This window comes from Trachypithecus francoisi, unplaced genomic scaffold (assembly GCF_009764315.1).
Source record: "Trachypithecus francoisi isolate TF-2019V2 unplaced genomic scaffold, Tfra_2.0 Lachesis_group13, whole genome shotgun sequence".
Taxonomy (NCBI): domain Eukaryota; kingdom Metazoa; phylum Chordata; class Mammalia; order Primates; family Cercopithecidae; genus Trachypithecus; species Trachypithecus francoisi.
The window spans coordinates 40,794,514-40,811,231 of NW_022681458.1; the positions used below are offsets into that span (position 1 = coordinate 40,794,514).

The 16,718-nt window shown below is 41.7% G+C and overlaps 1 protein-coding gene and 1 pseudogene across 1 annotated transcript in view; both read right to left on the reverse strand.

Annotated features, from left to right (window-relative positions):
* The window catches only part of LOC117095238 (aldehyde oxidase 4-like), a 73,392-nt gene that overhangs the window by 9,560 nt on the left and 47,114 nt on the right, over positions 1-16,718 (reverse strand). The window contains 8 exon segments of the mRNA XM_033232026.1: positions 3,603-3,731; positions 5,476-5,571; positions 8,321-8,548; positions 9,524-9,712; positions 9,899-9,985; positions 10,303-10,390; positions 11,315-11,454; positions 15,323-15,444. Coding sequence (XP_033087917.1) covers positions 3,603-3,731; positions 5,476-5,571; positions 8,321-8,548; positions 9,524-9,712; positions 9,899-9,985; positions 10,303-10,390; positions 11,315-11,454; positions 15,323-15,444 — 1,079 coding nt within the window.
* LOC117095239 lies at positions 11,944-14,388 on the reverse strand (annotated as a pseudogene).

Consider the following 16,718-nt stretch of genomic DNA (forward strand, 5'->3'; position numbering starts at 1 on the left):
TGTTAACTCTTTAAATTGATTCAAATGCAGACCATCAGTTTGGTGAACCTGCTTCCTAGTCATCTAGGCAGGGTTTCCTAAACTTAAGTAAGACATGGAATCTCTTCAAAGGAAAACACATTCTGTGAATACTGCAGTGTTGATTTAAAATTATTTTTATTATAATGTTGTAATATATGCTAACATGAAGCTGGGTAGAGTCTCCTTAGAGTTGTAGCTCTTTTATAACTAGAAAACAAAAACATAATCACAGAGTGTGCGTACCCATCTACACGCCAATAAAACTCAGAATAACAACATTAATTTAGTTGATCCATGATGTTTTCTGGAGCTAAATTGCTGCTTGGAATATGGAAAAAGTATTGACTGCTGTGGCACAGGTACTTTGGAGTTTGACATGCCTATTATGTGCTAGTGGATGGATTGATTTTCTCCCCACTCTTCTTACTGAAATCACCCCTATATTCATTTGCATTTTATTTCTTGCCATCGTCCGCTCTCCATGGGGCAAGGAAACATCATTTACATATGAAGTCCATCTCTGCTCTTGTTGCTTTGGCACAAAGGATACTCTTGGTCCCAAATGCGGACAGAGATCTCACAGCAATATTCAGTGATAAAGCAATCATTTGGATGATACGAAATATACCTGTGCTTACTTTAAGTTTTAAAAGTTTATCATTAAAACGAACATAAAAATTACTGAAGTAAAACCTTGGATTCCTGAGATTACACCTGCTGACTCCTGAGTGTCTGTGAACCCCAGCATGGCTTCCACTTGTAATTCCAGTAAAAATCCATTCAGATCTCTGCTTTTACTTATTCATCTCAGCCTCAGAATGAGACCCCATCTCAAAAAAAGAACCAAAAATAACAACAACAACAAACCAAAAAAACCCCCCTCAGCTTCTGCTGTATGTTTCTTTTGAAAATCTGATGTGATTGTTGGCTGAAAAAAGTCTAGAAACTTGGGTTGCTGTGAGTCTTGGTGAGCCTTGAAAGCTCTTCATAATCAACCCACCATGCAAGCCCACCGAGGAGCTGCAGGCTGTCTGAAGGACACGCAGAGGACCAATCTTCACCCTTTGCATTCCAAGGAGCACTCTCTCAATCTGCTGGGTGCGTTTCTGCCCAAGCCAGATGGAAGCCAGTGTACGGAAAGGCTTCTGTTCCCTTTAGAGTTTTCCTACATCTACATTTTTGGACTCCAGATGAAGAATTTTACTTTGTTTCAAAGGTGGCTTGGCAATGTTCACATAGTCCTAAAATAATTTTTCATGTCGTAATTTGAACTGTATCCATTGTAAAAACAATCTTATTCTTACATGCATTTTTTTTTTTGGTGCAACCATCACCGCTATCTGTTTCTAATACTTCCTTATCAACTCCAAAAGAAACTCTAAAACCATTAAGCAATAACTCCCTCCTGGACCCTACAACCTGGTCCCTCCCTCCAGTTCCTCTGACCTCTAATCTCCAGGTTTGAAAAGGAACTCATCTATAAGGCCTTCCTGGAAAGGGTGAAGTGCCTCAATAGAAAGAGACTGGAGGGGACTTGCCGCTCAGGTGGAGCTGGGGCAGGGCACAAGAGGCTAAAGCCAGAGGAGAGGACCTGCCCATGCCCAAGACGCCCGGGAGGGACTCTCAGAAGGCATCAGATGTATAATGGCCAGATTACACTGATGCCAGCCAGGTGAGGTCTTTTCTGCTTTTTACCTCTATGCCCTTCTCTCCTCTGACTCTACAGGGGTCTGAAAAGTAGGTTAAGAAGCTGGAGGGGAGCGCAAAAAGTACAGGGAGGGAGTTGGGGAGAAGCCACCTCCACCCCCTTTCTACCTGCAGACCCTGATGGGAGGTAGCAGAGACACTGCAATTTGAAGTACATTTTGGAATTTTGGACTAGACATTTTAATTATTGAAATGAGGTTATTTCTGTGAATAAAAGTGATCCGTGGAGTTTTAATGATCTTAGAGTAAATAGAAAGCTCTAGGTAGATTTTATTCAGGGGAAAGAAAGGGGAAGCCCACAGAGGGAACTTGAACCAACCTTGGGAGGAGAAGGCGTGACGCTGTTTCCTGCAAGTGCCTTGGAGCGTCACATGGCACTCTTCACAGTAACAGTTTCATGCATTTATTTACTGTCTGCCAGAATGTGATACTGCTACACCCCTAGTGCTTAAAACAGGATCTGACACCTGGTAAGCCTCAGTAAATGTTTGTTAAACCCATGCTGAATTAATAAAATAATTGTGAAGTCACACAAATTTATGACTTTCATATGATGACTCATCAAAAATCATCATCAAATACAGAAAATTTTCAAAAAATGTTTTTGTTTCCTCATTTTTTGGGGTGTCCCTGTCTTACCATGCCTGAGATCATAGCTAGTTGTTTATTGGGTGTCTCTTTGCATCGTGTGCTTGCAAGGCAATTAACATCTGGATGAAAGGTGGAAAAATTGACTCAGTCATTTACATGGTTTTATGAAAATTTGAGTTTTCCAGAGCATTTTCCTTGAGCAGATTTCTCTACTGCAAAACTTCTCAGAGCCTTTAATATGCAATATGCCTTAGTGGTGGCTCCTGCCTGTAATCCCAGCACTTTGGGAGGCCAAGGCGGGTGGATCACCTGAGGTCATGAGTTTGAGACCAGCCTGGCCAACATGGTGAAACCCACGTCTCTACTAAAAATACAAAAATTAGCCAGGCCTGGTGCCAAGTGCCTGTAATCCCAGCTACTTGGGAGGCTGGGGCAGGAGAATCGCTTGAACCTGGGAGGTGAAGTCTGCAGTGAGCTGAGATTGCACCACTGCACTCCAGCCTGGGCAATAGAACGAGACTCCATCTCAAAAAAAAAAAAAAGTGCAATATGCCTTAGAAGCCTCTGTGAGTGGGATACAGTAAGGATGCAACATTTTCCAAATCTGTTGACTGTAGAATTCTTTGTTTTTTCCACCAAGCATTTCATGGGACCGCTACCCCAAGGAGCATACTTTGGGAAGCCATGGTTCATACGATATATGAATATATTTCATAGGCTCAAAGCTTCTCTTTTCATCCAGGTGCTTGTCATTTTGTGGAGATGGTCTCTATGGGTGACTAATGGCCAATCAATAGTTTTCTAGTGGAGAGGAAGGTAGTGGTGGTGGCTTTACTCTATAATCCCTGTAATCCGCCCAGCAATTCTATGAGGTGGGTGGTGTTCATATCTCCAGTTTTGCAAAAGAGGAAACAGATACCTAGAGAGGTTAATGACTGGCCTGAGCCCTTTGTGGAACCAGGATGGGATAACCCTGCATTGCTCTGGTATGCTGCGGTGAGAGAAGATAGAGAGTCTCAGATAAGACGAAGGGAGGTTGCTGAAGGTGCAGGTTTTCACATGCAACAGAACATTAACTATAAAAATAACTCAGCATGGCAGGAGAAGCACTAAATGGGAGCCTCAGAAAACCTGATGCGGAGCCTTGGCTCTGTCAGTCATTAGCCAAACGTCCTAGAACTTGACCTTTCTTGGCTTCGGTTTCATGTTCTACAAAAGAAAGGATGGGACAATGTTCTTTCCAGCACTGTCTTTGAGTTACTGAGAAATGAAAGAAAAGTCACCTGCACAGCCTTTCCATTGATGTCTGTCCCCATTGATCCCGATGTGAGGACGCCATTGGACACTGTGACTGTGCTTGTTTCAGACAGGTGTATGTATGACTGGGGGATATTGAGTTCGTGACTAGCCACCTGCCAGAATCAGAAGAAAAACATTTATTGCATGGACTTTAAGCCTCTCCCCCAAATTAAAAGTTACAGTCTTTTTAGAACTGAGTATAAACCTGGCTATTCTTCTTTTTTTTTTTTTTTTTTTTTGAGACGGAGTCTGGCTCTGCCGCCCAGGCTGGAGTGCAGTGGCCGGATCTCAGCTCACTGCAAGCTCCGCCTCCCGGGTTCACGCCATTCTCCTGCCTCAGCCTCCCGAGTAGCTGGGACTACAGGCGCCCGCCACCTCGCCCGGCTAATTTTTTTGTATTTTTTAGTAGAGACGGGGTTTCACCGTGTTAGCCAGGATGGTCTCGATCTCCTGACCTCGTGATCCGCCCGTCTCGGCCTCCCAAAGTGCTGGGATTACAGGCTTGAGCCACCGCGCCCGGCCACCTGGCTATTCTTCTATAGAGACAAACATTTTAGCTGGTATCTTGAGTTTATATGTAGATTAGTGCACTAGAAGACTTTAAATGGCACTGTTAAAGATACATTCCTTTTCAGCGACATGTGGCCAACCAATGCCTTCTTTTAATGCCACTCTCATGGAAGCCATGTGTCAGGATGTTCACTCTGGGACATCTAGTGTAGTAAGACAGGTGCAGGCAAGCTCGAGGCCCTTGTCTTAATATTTCACCTTCGTCTTCTCCTTGTGGTTTACAGATAATTTAACAGATTATGTTTCCTTCATGGGACATTTTGGAGGCATAAGGGTTTTGTTGTGAAGAAGCAAGATATATTCAGAGAAGGCCCTGTGGGTTTATGTGATTTCCTAATTCCAAGTATACTATTAAATAATATTCTTTCCTTAAAGAAAATGTCTTCTCTCTATCTCTCTTTGGGAGTGAAGCTTTGTTTCCCATTCATGTTTTTTAATCAAATGTCTTATTTCACATTTTAAAAAAGGGGAAATTTCTTATTTCATATTTTAAAAAAGGGCAAATTTCTGAATGCAGTAATCTCTTACTCTTTCAACCATATTTGAAACATTTTCTTAAATTGGCACACATAAGGGCCAGTCATGTAACGTTCCTAAGTAGATTGTTAATTCTAAGAGCGTAATTTTTTATCCTACTAAATGCATTCACTTCTAATTGAGGATTTGGATGAACACAGTATTGCTCTGAGCAGTTGCCAGAAAGCTTACAAGTATCTTATCTTTGAAATCTGGAATCACATTTTTCAGAAGACCTGTGGACTTGATTCTGTTGTATGCAGGAAGAACAATAGAAAATATTTCCTTAATTCTAGGTCGAGCATGGTGGGTCATGTCTGTATTCCCTGCACTTTGGGAGGCAGATGGGGGTGGACTACTTGAGCTCAGGAGTGCAAAACCTAGGTAACATGGTGAGACCCTGTCTCTACAAAAAATACAAAAATTATCTGGGTATACTATAGGTGGTGCACACCTATAGTCCCAGCTACTCAGGAGGCTGTGATGGGAGAATTGCTTGAGCCCAGGAGGTTGAGGCTGCAGTGAGCTGTGATTGTGCCAGCGCACTCACTCCAGCCTGGGCAACACAGTAAGACCCTGTCTTAAAAAAATAATAATTTCCTCATCCTAACACTTATTTCCCTCACTCCCCTGCATTTTTGCCTTCCTAAAGTCAGAAGTCTTACAATTGACTTGTGCATTTAGTGTGATGGCATTTCTCAAGAAAAAGCTGTTAAGTTGAATGTAACATGCATATTCTTCTATATTGGAGAAGACAGATTCTGATCTCACCTGAATCATTTTGGTATACAGGCCTTGTCCCAGTTCATAGCCACCATGAGTCACCAAGACAGAGCCATCTAGATAGATGTGAACGAGAGCTGCCGCCTGGAGGGAAATAATTATACCAGTTTGGAAATTGATACAGCCAAATGTTGTTGTGAGTGTAGCCTAGGTTGCTGGATGAACAATCTTGTTTCATTAAGTCAATCTTTTATTTTTTCTTTTACAATTTAAATATCTTTATTTCATTAAAAATATTCCAGAGAATACTATATTATTCTGGAGAAGAATGCTATTATTAGTGGCTATAGACAACCTCTTGCAAGGCTTCAAAACCATCAATGTAGATAGATGAATGTGTTTATCGCCCATCACTCCCGTCTTCTGCCTACTGGAGGTCTTGTGTGGTTGCCTTGGGAGCTGCCTCTCCAAAGCCCCAACCCACAAACATTTTATAATTCTTCCCTCCTTGGGTATGAAAATTAATTTTAAAGCAAATATAACTCACATGAGTACATTTACAGGCACAGCCTCTTCTTGCTACTAGAGGAACTGGAAGAACCTTGAGGTGTTTTAATGGTTTCCAAACACTGATCTTTTAGAATCACATGGCTGGGGTCCCATTCTGGAGATTCCAATTTGGTGGCAGGAATGACAGGTTGGAGGTGAATTCCAAATACCTTTTTTTTTTTTTTTAAACTCCCAGGTGATCTTAATGATTGGCCAGATTTGGGATCCACTGATTTGTCCAAATTCTTTACTTTGCACATGGGGAATAGAAGCCTAGAGAGGGGGAGACTTGGTAAAACTCAGCTGTCTGATTTGTGGTAAAATCAGGACTGGAGCCCACAGCTCCTAACTTGAGCCCAGTGATCTTGGCGACCATGCCATGCTGCCTTTCAAACTAATTGCTGTTGTCCATCTCTGGGGCTGGTGGTTCTGATTGAAGAATCTATAGAATGTGCATGTGGCTCCAGGGATCAGACGGCAGAAAGAAGGAGGCTGGCTACGTAGGGTGGTTCTGCAAGTGGCTGGAATCTTTCTTTAGAGCAATCCCCATCATATGCTCATGCACGTAGCCAGGATCCTACTTCCTTGTTGATGTCTGTACCCCTGCCCCCAAGCATTCAAATATCGACGAACTCATCTCTTCCAGTCTCCAGAATATGACACTGTATTTGCAGAATCATTAAGTCCTCTATAAGAACTTTTAAACTGTGTGTTTTCACCTCCAAGACAATCCTAACAAGAGTAGTGGATGATCCTGTATAAATGAGTATTGCCATGTGCTTTCAGATACCATGCTAGATTTTATGTTGATAATTATATAAGCACCAAGTACGATTACTTTAATTGATGGAGCATATTAGAGCCAAGAGGTGAGACAGTGACCCACAGACTTTTAGAATTAAAAACTTCACAAAGACTTGTGAAGCAGCAGCCAGAGCCATTATCTTTTTTTTTTTTTTTTTTGAGACGGAGTCTTGCTCTGTCGCCCAGGCTGGAGTGCAGTGGCGTGATCTCCGCTCACTGCAAGCTCCACCACCTCCCGGGTTCACGCCATTCTCCTGCCTCAGCCTCCCGAGTAGCTGGGACTACAGGTGCCCGCCACCTCGCCCAGCTAATTTTTTTTTTTGTATTTTTAGTAGAGATAGGGTTTCACCGTGTTTGCCAGGATGGTCTCGATCTCCTGACCTTGTGATCCACCAGCCTCGGCCTCCCAAAGTGCTGGGATTACAGGTGTGAGCCACCATGCCAGGCCCAGAGCCATTATCTTTTTGTGAGTGAGGATTTGGTTTTAGAAAAGCAGCATCATTCACCATGTTACATTAATGTTATTTTGAATGCTACTGGCATTAATAGATTATTTTTACTTATTTTGCAAATTTGCTTGTGTTTTATAAAGGCAGGAGCAAAAGAAGCTCATTCTTTGGTTTTTGGTTATATATAGTTGACGAACATTAACATAAATAATTTAAGCAACTTTTGAGAGTCCACAAAAAGGTTCTTCTTAAAGGAGGTCTCAGTGTTACTCTGGCTTGAGAAGTACTACCTGGGGGAAAGATGAACACCTGTTCCAGGGAGAGCAGTGCTCATGGCCTTTCCCCCACTCCTTGTTTGGCTTCCTACCTTGTTAGCGGACTCTGGGGAAGTGTGTGCACAGGAAGTAATTTGGTAAGAGACAGCTTGGGCACACCTCATTCACACCATGAAGGGGTTGTGTTCTTTCCTTTGCGTGGGTTTGATTATGGGAACATTTCAGAGATTAATAGGAGTAGAAAAAGAATAAAATAATCAGACACTGAACACCACACACACACACACACACACACACACACACGCACACACACACAGAAACAAATTAGTTATGGTGAAACTAAAAAGGAGGCTGGGTAGTCACTGAGCCTCATTATAGTAGCTCCAAGTTTCCATGTGAGTCATGTAGCTCTGTCTGTTCTCATGTGGTTTTGAAAACTGTCTTCAGATTACCCTGCTGCACTCACTAAGGAACTGGGAAAGAGTAAGCGACCCTCTTGTTACTCCCAGTTTTCTCATGGATTTGAAATTTGGCCCCATATGCCAATACCCATGTTTGGGGCGCTTCTATACCAGCCCCGAACCCCTGGGCTGGACTTTACTGTTGATTGCTTTCAGTGTGACCACCAGGTCTGCCCTGGCTCTTGTGGTCCCTAATGCTTGCCTAAACCCACTCTGTTTCCTGCTAAGGAAACTGCCCCAGTTCTTTTGTCTGTCCCCAGAGGGGATCATCCCTTGTTGCACATGATTGATCTTCTCAGGCAGCAGGTCATTTGGAAAAAAGCTTTTGCTGAGAAGACATCTCTCCCAGTCTCACCTGATTGTAGTAAGCTGTGGGGATCCCAATGGAAAATTTCATGGGGACTATGGCAAGTCCCCTCTTCTTCCAGTAATTCTTTTTGTTAAATTCCTCTGCGGCCAGGTGCCTAGCATAGAACGAAGATTTCGCCAGACATTCTTTCCAGCATCTTTGCAATGGCTCTGGATTAAATGTCTGCTTAAAGGGTGTTTTGCTAATTCTCTTATACATGTTTATTTCTTTAACCTGAAAGATGATAAAATAAAATGGATTTTAGGGATAGAAGCTTGTTTCACATGTGCAGTATGTGTTTTTATTATATGCCTGATATGCAGAAAGTCTTTCTAAAGAAAGATAACTATTTTAATGGCTATAAATATGCAAGTGCAAGTGTACATGTATAAACAACAGAGTAATAATAAAAACAGTATAAACTACTCTTGAGCATTCCATATGCACCAGGCTCTAGACTAAGTGTATTATCTAGTTAACATCACAATCACCCTGAGAAATAGTTGGTTCCAACCATTGTGAATTCTGTCACAAGTTTGTCAGTGGTGAGACAAAATTCTCCTGATTCAAAATCCTTTTACACCCACACAATGTTGCCTCATTCTTAACTGTTCTCAAATTAGCTCCCCAAAGCCTTGAATTGTGGCAAAATATCTGCAGAAATGGCTGTAACCATTCTGTGCTCTCTGTCCCCTGGGTGGCTTCACACTGATTCTAAAGTGTGGCTTGCTCTAGCCAATGGGACAGTAAGTATGTGAGGTGGACAGAGATTTGAAAAGCACTTGTACACCAGGGCTTACCACATTCTTGCTGTTCGTGGCAGCTCTGTGACCACCACCACAAGAATGAATCTGGCATACTGGAGGGTAAGAGACTGTGACGTGGAGATGTGCCTTCCCGACTGAGGCATCCTAGACGAGCCAGCGTGATGACCACCAGACATGCCAGTGAAGCTACCTTAGCCCATGAGCTCCAGTTGCTCTCACCCAGACCAGAAGAGCTACCCAGCTGACCCACAGAATCATGAAAATACTGTTGTTCTTTAAGTTTCGTGGTTGACTTACCACATAGCAAAATCTAACTGATACATAGATGATGTGCTTTATTGTTTTTGAATCCACATGGGGTTGACATAAAGCATATATAGGCATTTAAGATATATTGGAAGCAGTGATCTCAGCATTTTATTAGGGGGTTATGACTTATTACCTCTTCAGGGGGTAAGTTGCATTGAGATGCCACGGCAGTTATGTAAGCTTCGACTACCACCGTACCCTGAGGAAAGCCAAATCCTCGAAAGGCTGTGTTGGATGGATTTGTTTTGCAAGCCCTACCCCGGCACTGGAAATTAGGAATATAGTATGCATTTTCAGATTTCAGCACAATGAACTCCACCGCCTGAGTTGAAGCAAAACAAAGTGAAATCTCACATCTGACAGATATTCAAAACCACTTATCTGAATTTTATCTAATTTGAACCTGTCACAGGCAGAAGTTATCTGATTTGTAAGACAAATCTTTATGCAAATAAAGTATAATACATACAGCTCAACTGGTAACCTATGGGAAAGGCATGTTTCTCACCATCTCAGACTCATCAGGAGTGCACCTGCCATTGACGTAGTATTTGACAGCAGCACCTTTTATCACACCATTGTTCATGAATCCAATCTGCAAAGTGATAGCAAGTAAGGCATTTTTCTCAATAGTCCTTCTGTGCAATGAAATCATGCTGTACACAAACACATCTTGTCACAATTGTCAATGTATGCTTAGCTTATATATGTGATTGGATGTGACAGGAACCAGAGGAATATCAAGGATGGTGCCCAAGTTGAACATGATACCAATAGAAAGTTTTGAGTGGTTTTAGGCAACATCTAAATATCTCTTTCAAGTGGTGTAGGATGTAGTAATTGTCTTTACTATTGGTTAGTTAACACTGAACAATGTCTTAGGCAGTTTGATTAACTTTTGCTTTTACCTACTTTGTATTTTCCGAGGAGTGGGTGGCAGCCAGCAGTTATCAGCATGTCATCACCACGTTCTAGGATAAACCGGATTGGACGGCCAATCCTGTAGGAAATGACTCTCTTAATACACTGGATGCTTCATAAAGTTGTAGAAACATAGTGATGGGGGAGGGGGACTTGAGATAATCTAGCTTATTGGTTGTCAGTGAGGGCAGTAACATTCTTTAGACAAGCTCCTTGGAAGTGTGTGGGGCATTAGTATTCTTCAAAAAGATCATAATTATTCTGGTTTAGTCATGTCTGAGAACTTATATATTGCAGTGATACGTTATTTGGTTACAAGTTACTTTCTTTTTTATATTATACTAAGGAATTGTATTATTGTTTTGCAATTATGTATAGTAGGTTTTACTGTTGTGAATTTCACTTTGAGATAGTTAAGAGAGCATTAAAATATTAGGTTGGTGCAAAAGTAATTGCGATTTTAAATATTTGCCTTAAAGGGAATGTTGAAGCTAAAAGGGTTGAGCTCCAATACTCCATGGAGCGTAACCTTCCTTGCATTCAGACTCCCCTTTCATAAAATGTCCATCGAGGACTCCTCTGGTTGCTGATGGAATGTTCCCAGTGCCTGCAAACCTGCAATTTATAGGACGGTTTTTCCTATTGTTGGAAAGTGCCAATGAGCTAAGATGTTCATGGTTTTTCTGTTTGTAGAAGTAGCCTGGGATAAGTTAGTTTGAATAAGTGAACTTTGGTAGTTACAAGGTTCACAAAAGTCATGGCTATTCCAGTGTTTGGGTATTCCAGCTGGATGACACAGAGGCTAAGTGAACATTCCCAGGTGGTTGCAGAACCCCTGCTTTATTTCATGACAAACTGTGTCTCTTTTGGGGCTGGGGTTTGACGTTCCTTCCACGTGGCCAACCTCAGCTGAGTTGAAAGCTGAGACGAAAGCTGGGGTGCTGGGCTGAAAGAATGCAGATGGCATCAATGCTATTTGGACTACTAATGATGCCACTGTGACTCTTATTTGTTGGCGGCCACAGCACTGACAGTTCCTAACACAGCAGGCTTGGCCACTTTCCCTCCAAACGCTCCTCCAGTTCTTTTCATGCGGCAGGCAATTCTATTCCTTGGGACGTTCAGTGCTGCAGCCACATATTCCTGCAAGATGTAAGTTCCCAAAGTTATGTAAATGCAATTTAATAGTTTACTTTCTCATCCTTGTATTTCCCCTCTGCCCAGTAAAAGAAATCTAGTAATTCAACAAATACTTATATTTACAGAATTGTGTAACCATCACCATAATCTAATTTTAGAACAGTTTCAGCATCTGCAAAGAAATTTTGTATCCATTAAGCACTTGCTCCTCATCTTCCCCAAACCCCCAGCACTGGGCAACCATTAATCTACTTTCTGTCTGTATAGATTTGCCCATTATGGACATTTCATGTCAGTGGAATCATACACTACGTGGTCTTTTGTGACTGGTTTCTTTCTCTTAGCATAATATTTTCAAGTTTCATCCATGTTGTAGCATGTGTCAGTACTCCATTCCTTTTTTTTTTTTTTTTTTTTTTTTAGTTCAGAGTCAATAACTTTATTAGAAGGAGAATAATACTAAAATTTGTCAATGACAGAGGCAATCAACTTTGTAACAGAAAGTCAGGGAAACTTTATTTTTACTTCTAAATCCAAAGGCTAAGTATAGCAGAGTTGTAAAAATGAAATCCCACTTAGTCTGATTCACACAAGTACTAACGTTTAATCCTGTTTTCAAAGTCCAAGAACGAAAACTTGCAGTTAAACACTGAGCAAGCCACATGTTTAAGTAAAATTTCTTAAAAAGTCTTAATATGATACAGGACCTAAGTTTTCATTGGCATACATACTATTAACATATGTTCTGAAAACTGGTAGGTTACATCAGTCCTGAATTAATTTTTAATAATAACAATTTTAAAAACTGACTGAGCTTTATACTTTTTCTATGCTACTATAGTTTTCTTTCACCTCATTTGTTAAATGTCAATCTTCACTTTATGTCATTTTCAGCATTCTTCCAAAAATCTTCGAACAGTAGTACTTTGATCTAAAGTCTTATCAGATTGGTTTTAAATGAACCGAGTGTCACATTCAGATTTAGTGTCTTCACTGGTCCCACTGACCTCATTCTTAGTATCGCTTTACTTTGATTCAATGTTTGTGTCTTCACTCTGTTTTTCTTGACTACCAGACTTCACACTACTTTTTATTAATCATCAAATCTTCTCTTTCTCCTTGGATTTTCTATTTTGTTCTCTGTCCCAACTTTTGTCCTGTGCTTATATGACTTTCAATTCTGGCTTTTTGATCTTCTTTGATCCCAACTTCGAGATCTATGTTTTCTTTCTGACTGCTCATGGCTTCTGCTTCTTCATTGATTTCTACTTCTGCTTCACCTTCTTTCTCTGCTTCATGATCTTTTGTGGTCTCAAGACCTGCTGCATCTTCAGTCTGAAGTTTGGCTTGAGTGCTGTATTAGTCTGTTCTCACATTGCGAATAAAGACATACCCGAGACTGGGTAATTTATAAAGGAAAAAAGTTTAATTGACTCACAGTTCTACATGGCGAAGGAGCCTCACAATCACGGCAAAAGGCAAAGGCAAAACAAAGTCATGTCTTACATGGCGGCAGGCAAGAGAGTTTGTACAGGGGAACTCCCATTTATAAAACCATCAGTTCTTGTGACACTTATTCACTACTATGGGAACAGTAAGGGTAAACTGTCCCCATGATTCAATTATCTCCACCTGGCCCCACCCTTGACACATGGAGATTATTACAATTCAATGTGAGATTTGGGTGGGGACAGAGCCAAACCATATCAAGTGCCTATTTCATGAACACCTTCTCTTTCTTCTTTCTCTGTCATAAGCCCTTTCTTTTTCTCTTTCTTCTTCCCTTCATCTTTTCCTTTCTCCTTCACTTCCTCTCTCACGTTCTTTTTCTCTTCCTTTTCTTGCTTCTCCTTTTTTAGATGCTCATCACGATCAGGTTCTTGAGTCCTTTTTCTTAACTTTTCTTTTGATTCTTCTACAGTAGTTTTAATTTTGGCATATCCCATGTGTTGTTTTTCCAACAAACGGTCATCTACCCAGGATTGGTCATCTCCTACTATCAAAAAGGCTCCACAGGCCGGGCGCGGTGGCTCAAGCTTGTAATCCCAGCACTTTGGGAGGCCGAGACGGGCGGATCACGAGGTCAGGAGATCGAGACCATCCTGGCTAACACGGTGAAACCCCGTCTCTACTAAAAAATACAAAAAACTAGCCGGGTGAGGTGGTGGGCGCCTGTAGTCCCAGCTACTTGGGAGGCTGAGGCAGGAGAATGGCGTAAACCCAGGAGGCGGAGCTTGCAGTGAGCTGAGATCCGGCCACTGCACTCCAGCCTGGGCGGCAGAGCGAGACTCCGTCTCAAAAAAAAAAAAAAAAAAAAAAAAAAAGGCTCCACACACTTCACAAACTTCCATTTGTTTTGTGTGTGTGTGTGCAGAAAAACTTTCAATTTTCAAGGTTGTGGATCTAGGCAATTCTCTCTCTTCTTTTAATTGTTCAGCTAATTTCATCATCCCCTGGGCTTCTACTTTTCCTTCAGACCCTAATTCTTCAATCTTCTGCAGAAGTACATCAATGTTGTCTGTTAGAACTTGAATTTTTTCTTCATTTTTGCCTGTTAGGGCAGCCGCCTCAGAAGACTGCTGGATTTGAGACAATGCCAAATGAGCATGGCCTCCTTCTGGTTCTACATTCTACTTTTGCAAGTAAGCTCTGTAAGTATGGCAAAACAAACAAACAAACAAAAAACACCTCTCTCATAGCCACCTTTCATAAAATGAGAACTCTTCTCAGACTGTTTTTGTAGCTTTGCAGTATGAATTTCTTCACATGGACCAAGATTAGAATGTGTATATGTGAACAATTCTGCAGAACAAAAACCACAGAGATAATATTTATAAATGTTCTGTGGTCCCACCACATGTTGCTGCGCTTCTTGTCCGGGGTGACGTTTTGGTCCCAGCCCATTAACTCATCCAACAATTGTGTGGCCAAAATCATAGTGCTTCTTTTGGGCGGTTTCTCCCAGCCCAGGCACCCAGCGACAAAAGTGCTGGTGACACTATCACCAACCTCCTCGGTCTGCTCTCAGGTTGAAAAGCCTCCTTTACATAGGAGCCTACAAAACAAAATCTCCATTCATTTTATGGCTAAATAATATTCCACTGCATGGATATACCACATTTTGTTTCTCCATTCATCAGCTGGACACTGGGTTGTTTATACTTTTGTTTATTATGAGTAATGCTGCTGTGAACATTTGTTCGTAGGTGTTTTTGCATTTATCGGGGGTGGATATTTACTTGCAGAATTGCTGAATTATATTTTCAGTTTGTTTAACATCCTAAGAAACCACCAAACTATTTTTCAAAGTGGCTATGCCATTTTTCATGCCCATCAGCAATGTATGAAGGTTCCAGTTTCTCTACATCCTTGCCAACACTTGTTATCGTCTGTCTTTTTGATTATAGACATTCTAGTGGGTGGGAAATGGTATTTCATTGTGGTTTTGATTTGCATTTCCCTAATGACTAATGATGCTGAGCATTTTTTCATGTGCTTATTGTTCATTCACATATCTTCTTTGGAGAAATGTCTACTCAAATCCTTTACTGGGACTGCTTTTGATACTGCCTTAGCTTCTGGGCTACAGCAGGCTGTGGGTACCCAGTGCCCTAGTAACTCTCAAGGCAATGTCTGCTGTTGTGTAGCTGACTGATTGTGACTCAGGAAATGTTAGGAATAAGTGGCAATGGTGACTTTGGGACATACATGTTGTTCATTGGAACCCAGAGTCACATACCCCCCGCCAAAAGGGACCTCAGGAGTGATCTTTATCACCTTTCGCAATTTACAGAAAAGGATGTAGATGCCCAGTGACTTCCAGGAGATCACACAACTGCTTAGGGGTGAAGCCTATATCTCCTCCAGTTACCTGCACGCGGGTTGGATACTGTGTTCCAAGGTGTAACACCATTTCTTTATCTTCTTTTGGGAGAGCCAGGATAGACAATGTTTCCATATAAAAATGTTCCTGTCCTTCCACATGGACTTCACCTGTAAAGCACAAAACACAAGGCAATGTTTAATCATAAGTTCCAACATGGGCGCTCTTGGTGGTGTTTTGCTTTTTTTTTTTTAGACGGAGTCTCGCTCTGTCGCCCAGGCTGGAGTGCTGTGGCCGGATCTCGGCTCACTGCAAGCTCCGCCTCCGGGGTTCACGCCATTCTCCTGCCTCAGCCTCCCAAGCAGCTGGGACTACAGGCGCCCACCACCTCGCCCGGCTAGTTTTTTGTATTTTTTAGTAGAGACGGGGTTTCACCGTGTTAGCCAGGATGGTCTCGATCTCCTGACCTCGTGATCCACCCAACTTGGCCTCCCAAAGTGCTGGGATTACAGGCTTGAGCCACCGCGCCTGGCCGGTGTTTTGCTTATGAAGAGTGAATTGCTTTAGCTTATGGAGAGCTGGACTTTTTTTTCTTTTTTTTTTAACAGCAGAAAAAGGTTTTTTTTTCATATGCATATGGGAGGGCGTCACGGAAATGAATGGAAAATCCCAATGAAGTGATTAGGTGGTTAGACCCAGAAGCTTATATACTATTTTAACAAAGGACAATACATTTGTGGAGAAGTGAGAAGACAAAGGAAATGGGTTTTGAGCTTCTGGGGGTGGCAAATTGTGGAGAGATAAATATACAGGGGAAATTAATGGAGGATAAGGGTTATTTGAGTAAGGTTTGTTATGCAGATTTATTTCAGGGCCATCTCTGGGCTGATAAGAGTCTGGAGTTGTCTCTTGTTCTGCTCATTCTGGTACAAGACAGGGGTCAGGAAACATCTTCATAAAGGGACATTTATGCCCTACTTTTAGGTCAATAGGAGGCGGGTAGATAACTTTTTTCTGTGTCTGCTGCTTCTCAGTTGCCTTTAGCTCAAAATAATCCTTATGTGAAAGTGGCATATTTTAAACCCAAATTTATTTACTTAACAATCAGATGGTGTTGACAATATACTAGGTAATTTTCTAAGGCTGAGCACTTTATAGACAATTAATTTACTTAATCCTTCTATCAATCTGATGAGGTATGTATCATTACCCCCCTCTTGCCAGATGGGGAAGCTGAGACATGGAAAGGTGAAGTAAGCTGCCCAAGGTGACACAGATAGTAAGTGGCGGAGCTGGGATTCAAACCTAGGCAGCCTGACTGACTCATGCTGTGAACCACGACACCACACTGCTCCATATTGGCATGCTGTGTGACTCTTAGTCATTCCTGCCAAAATTCCTTTCATGTTTCAAATTTCCTACTTGTGCCAAAATTCTGAACTCT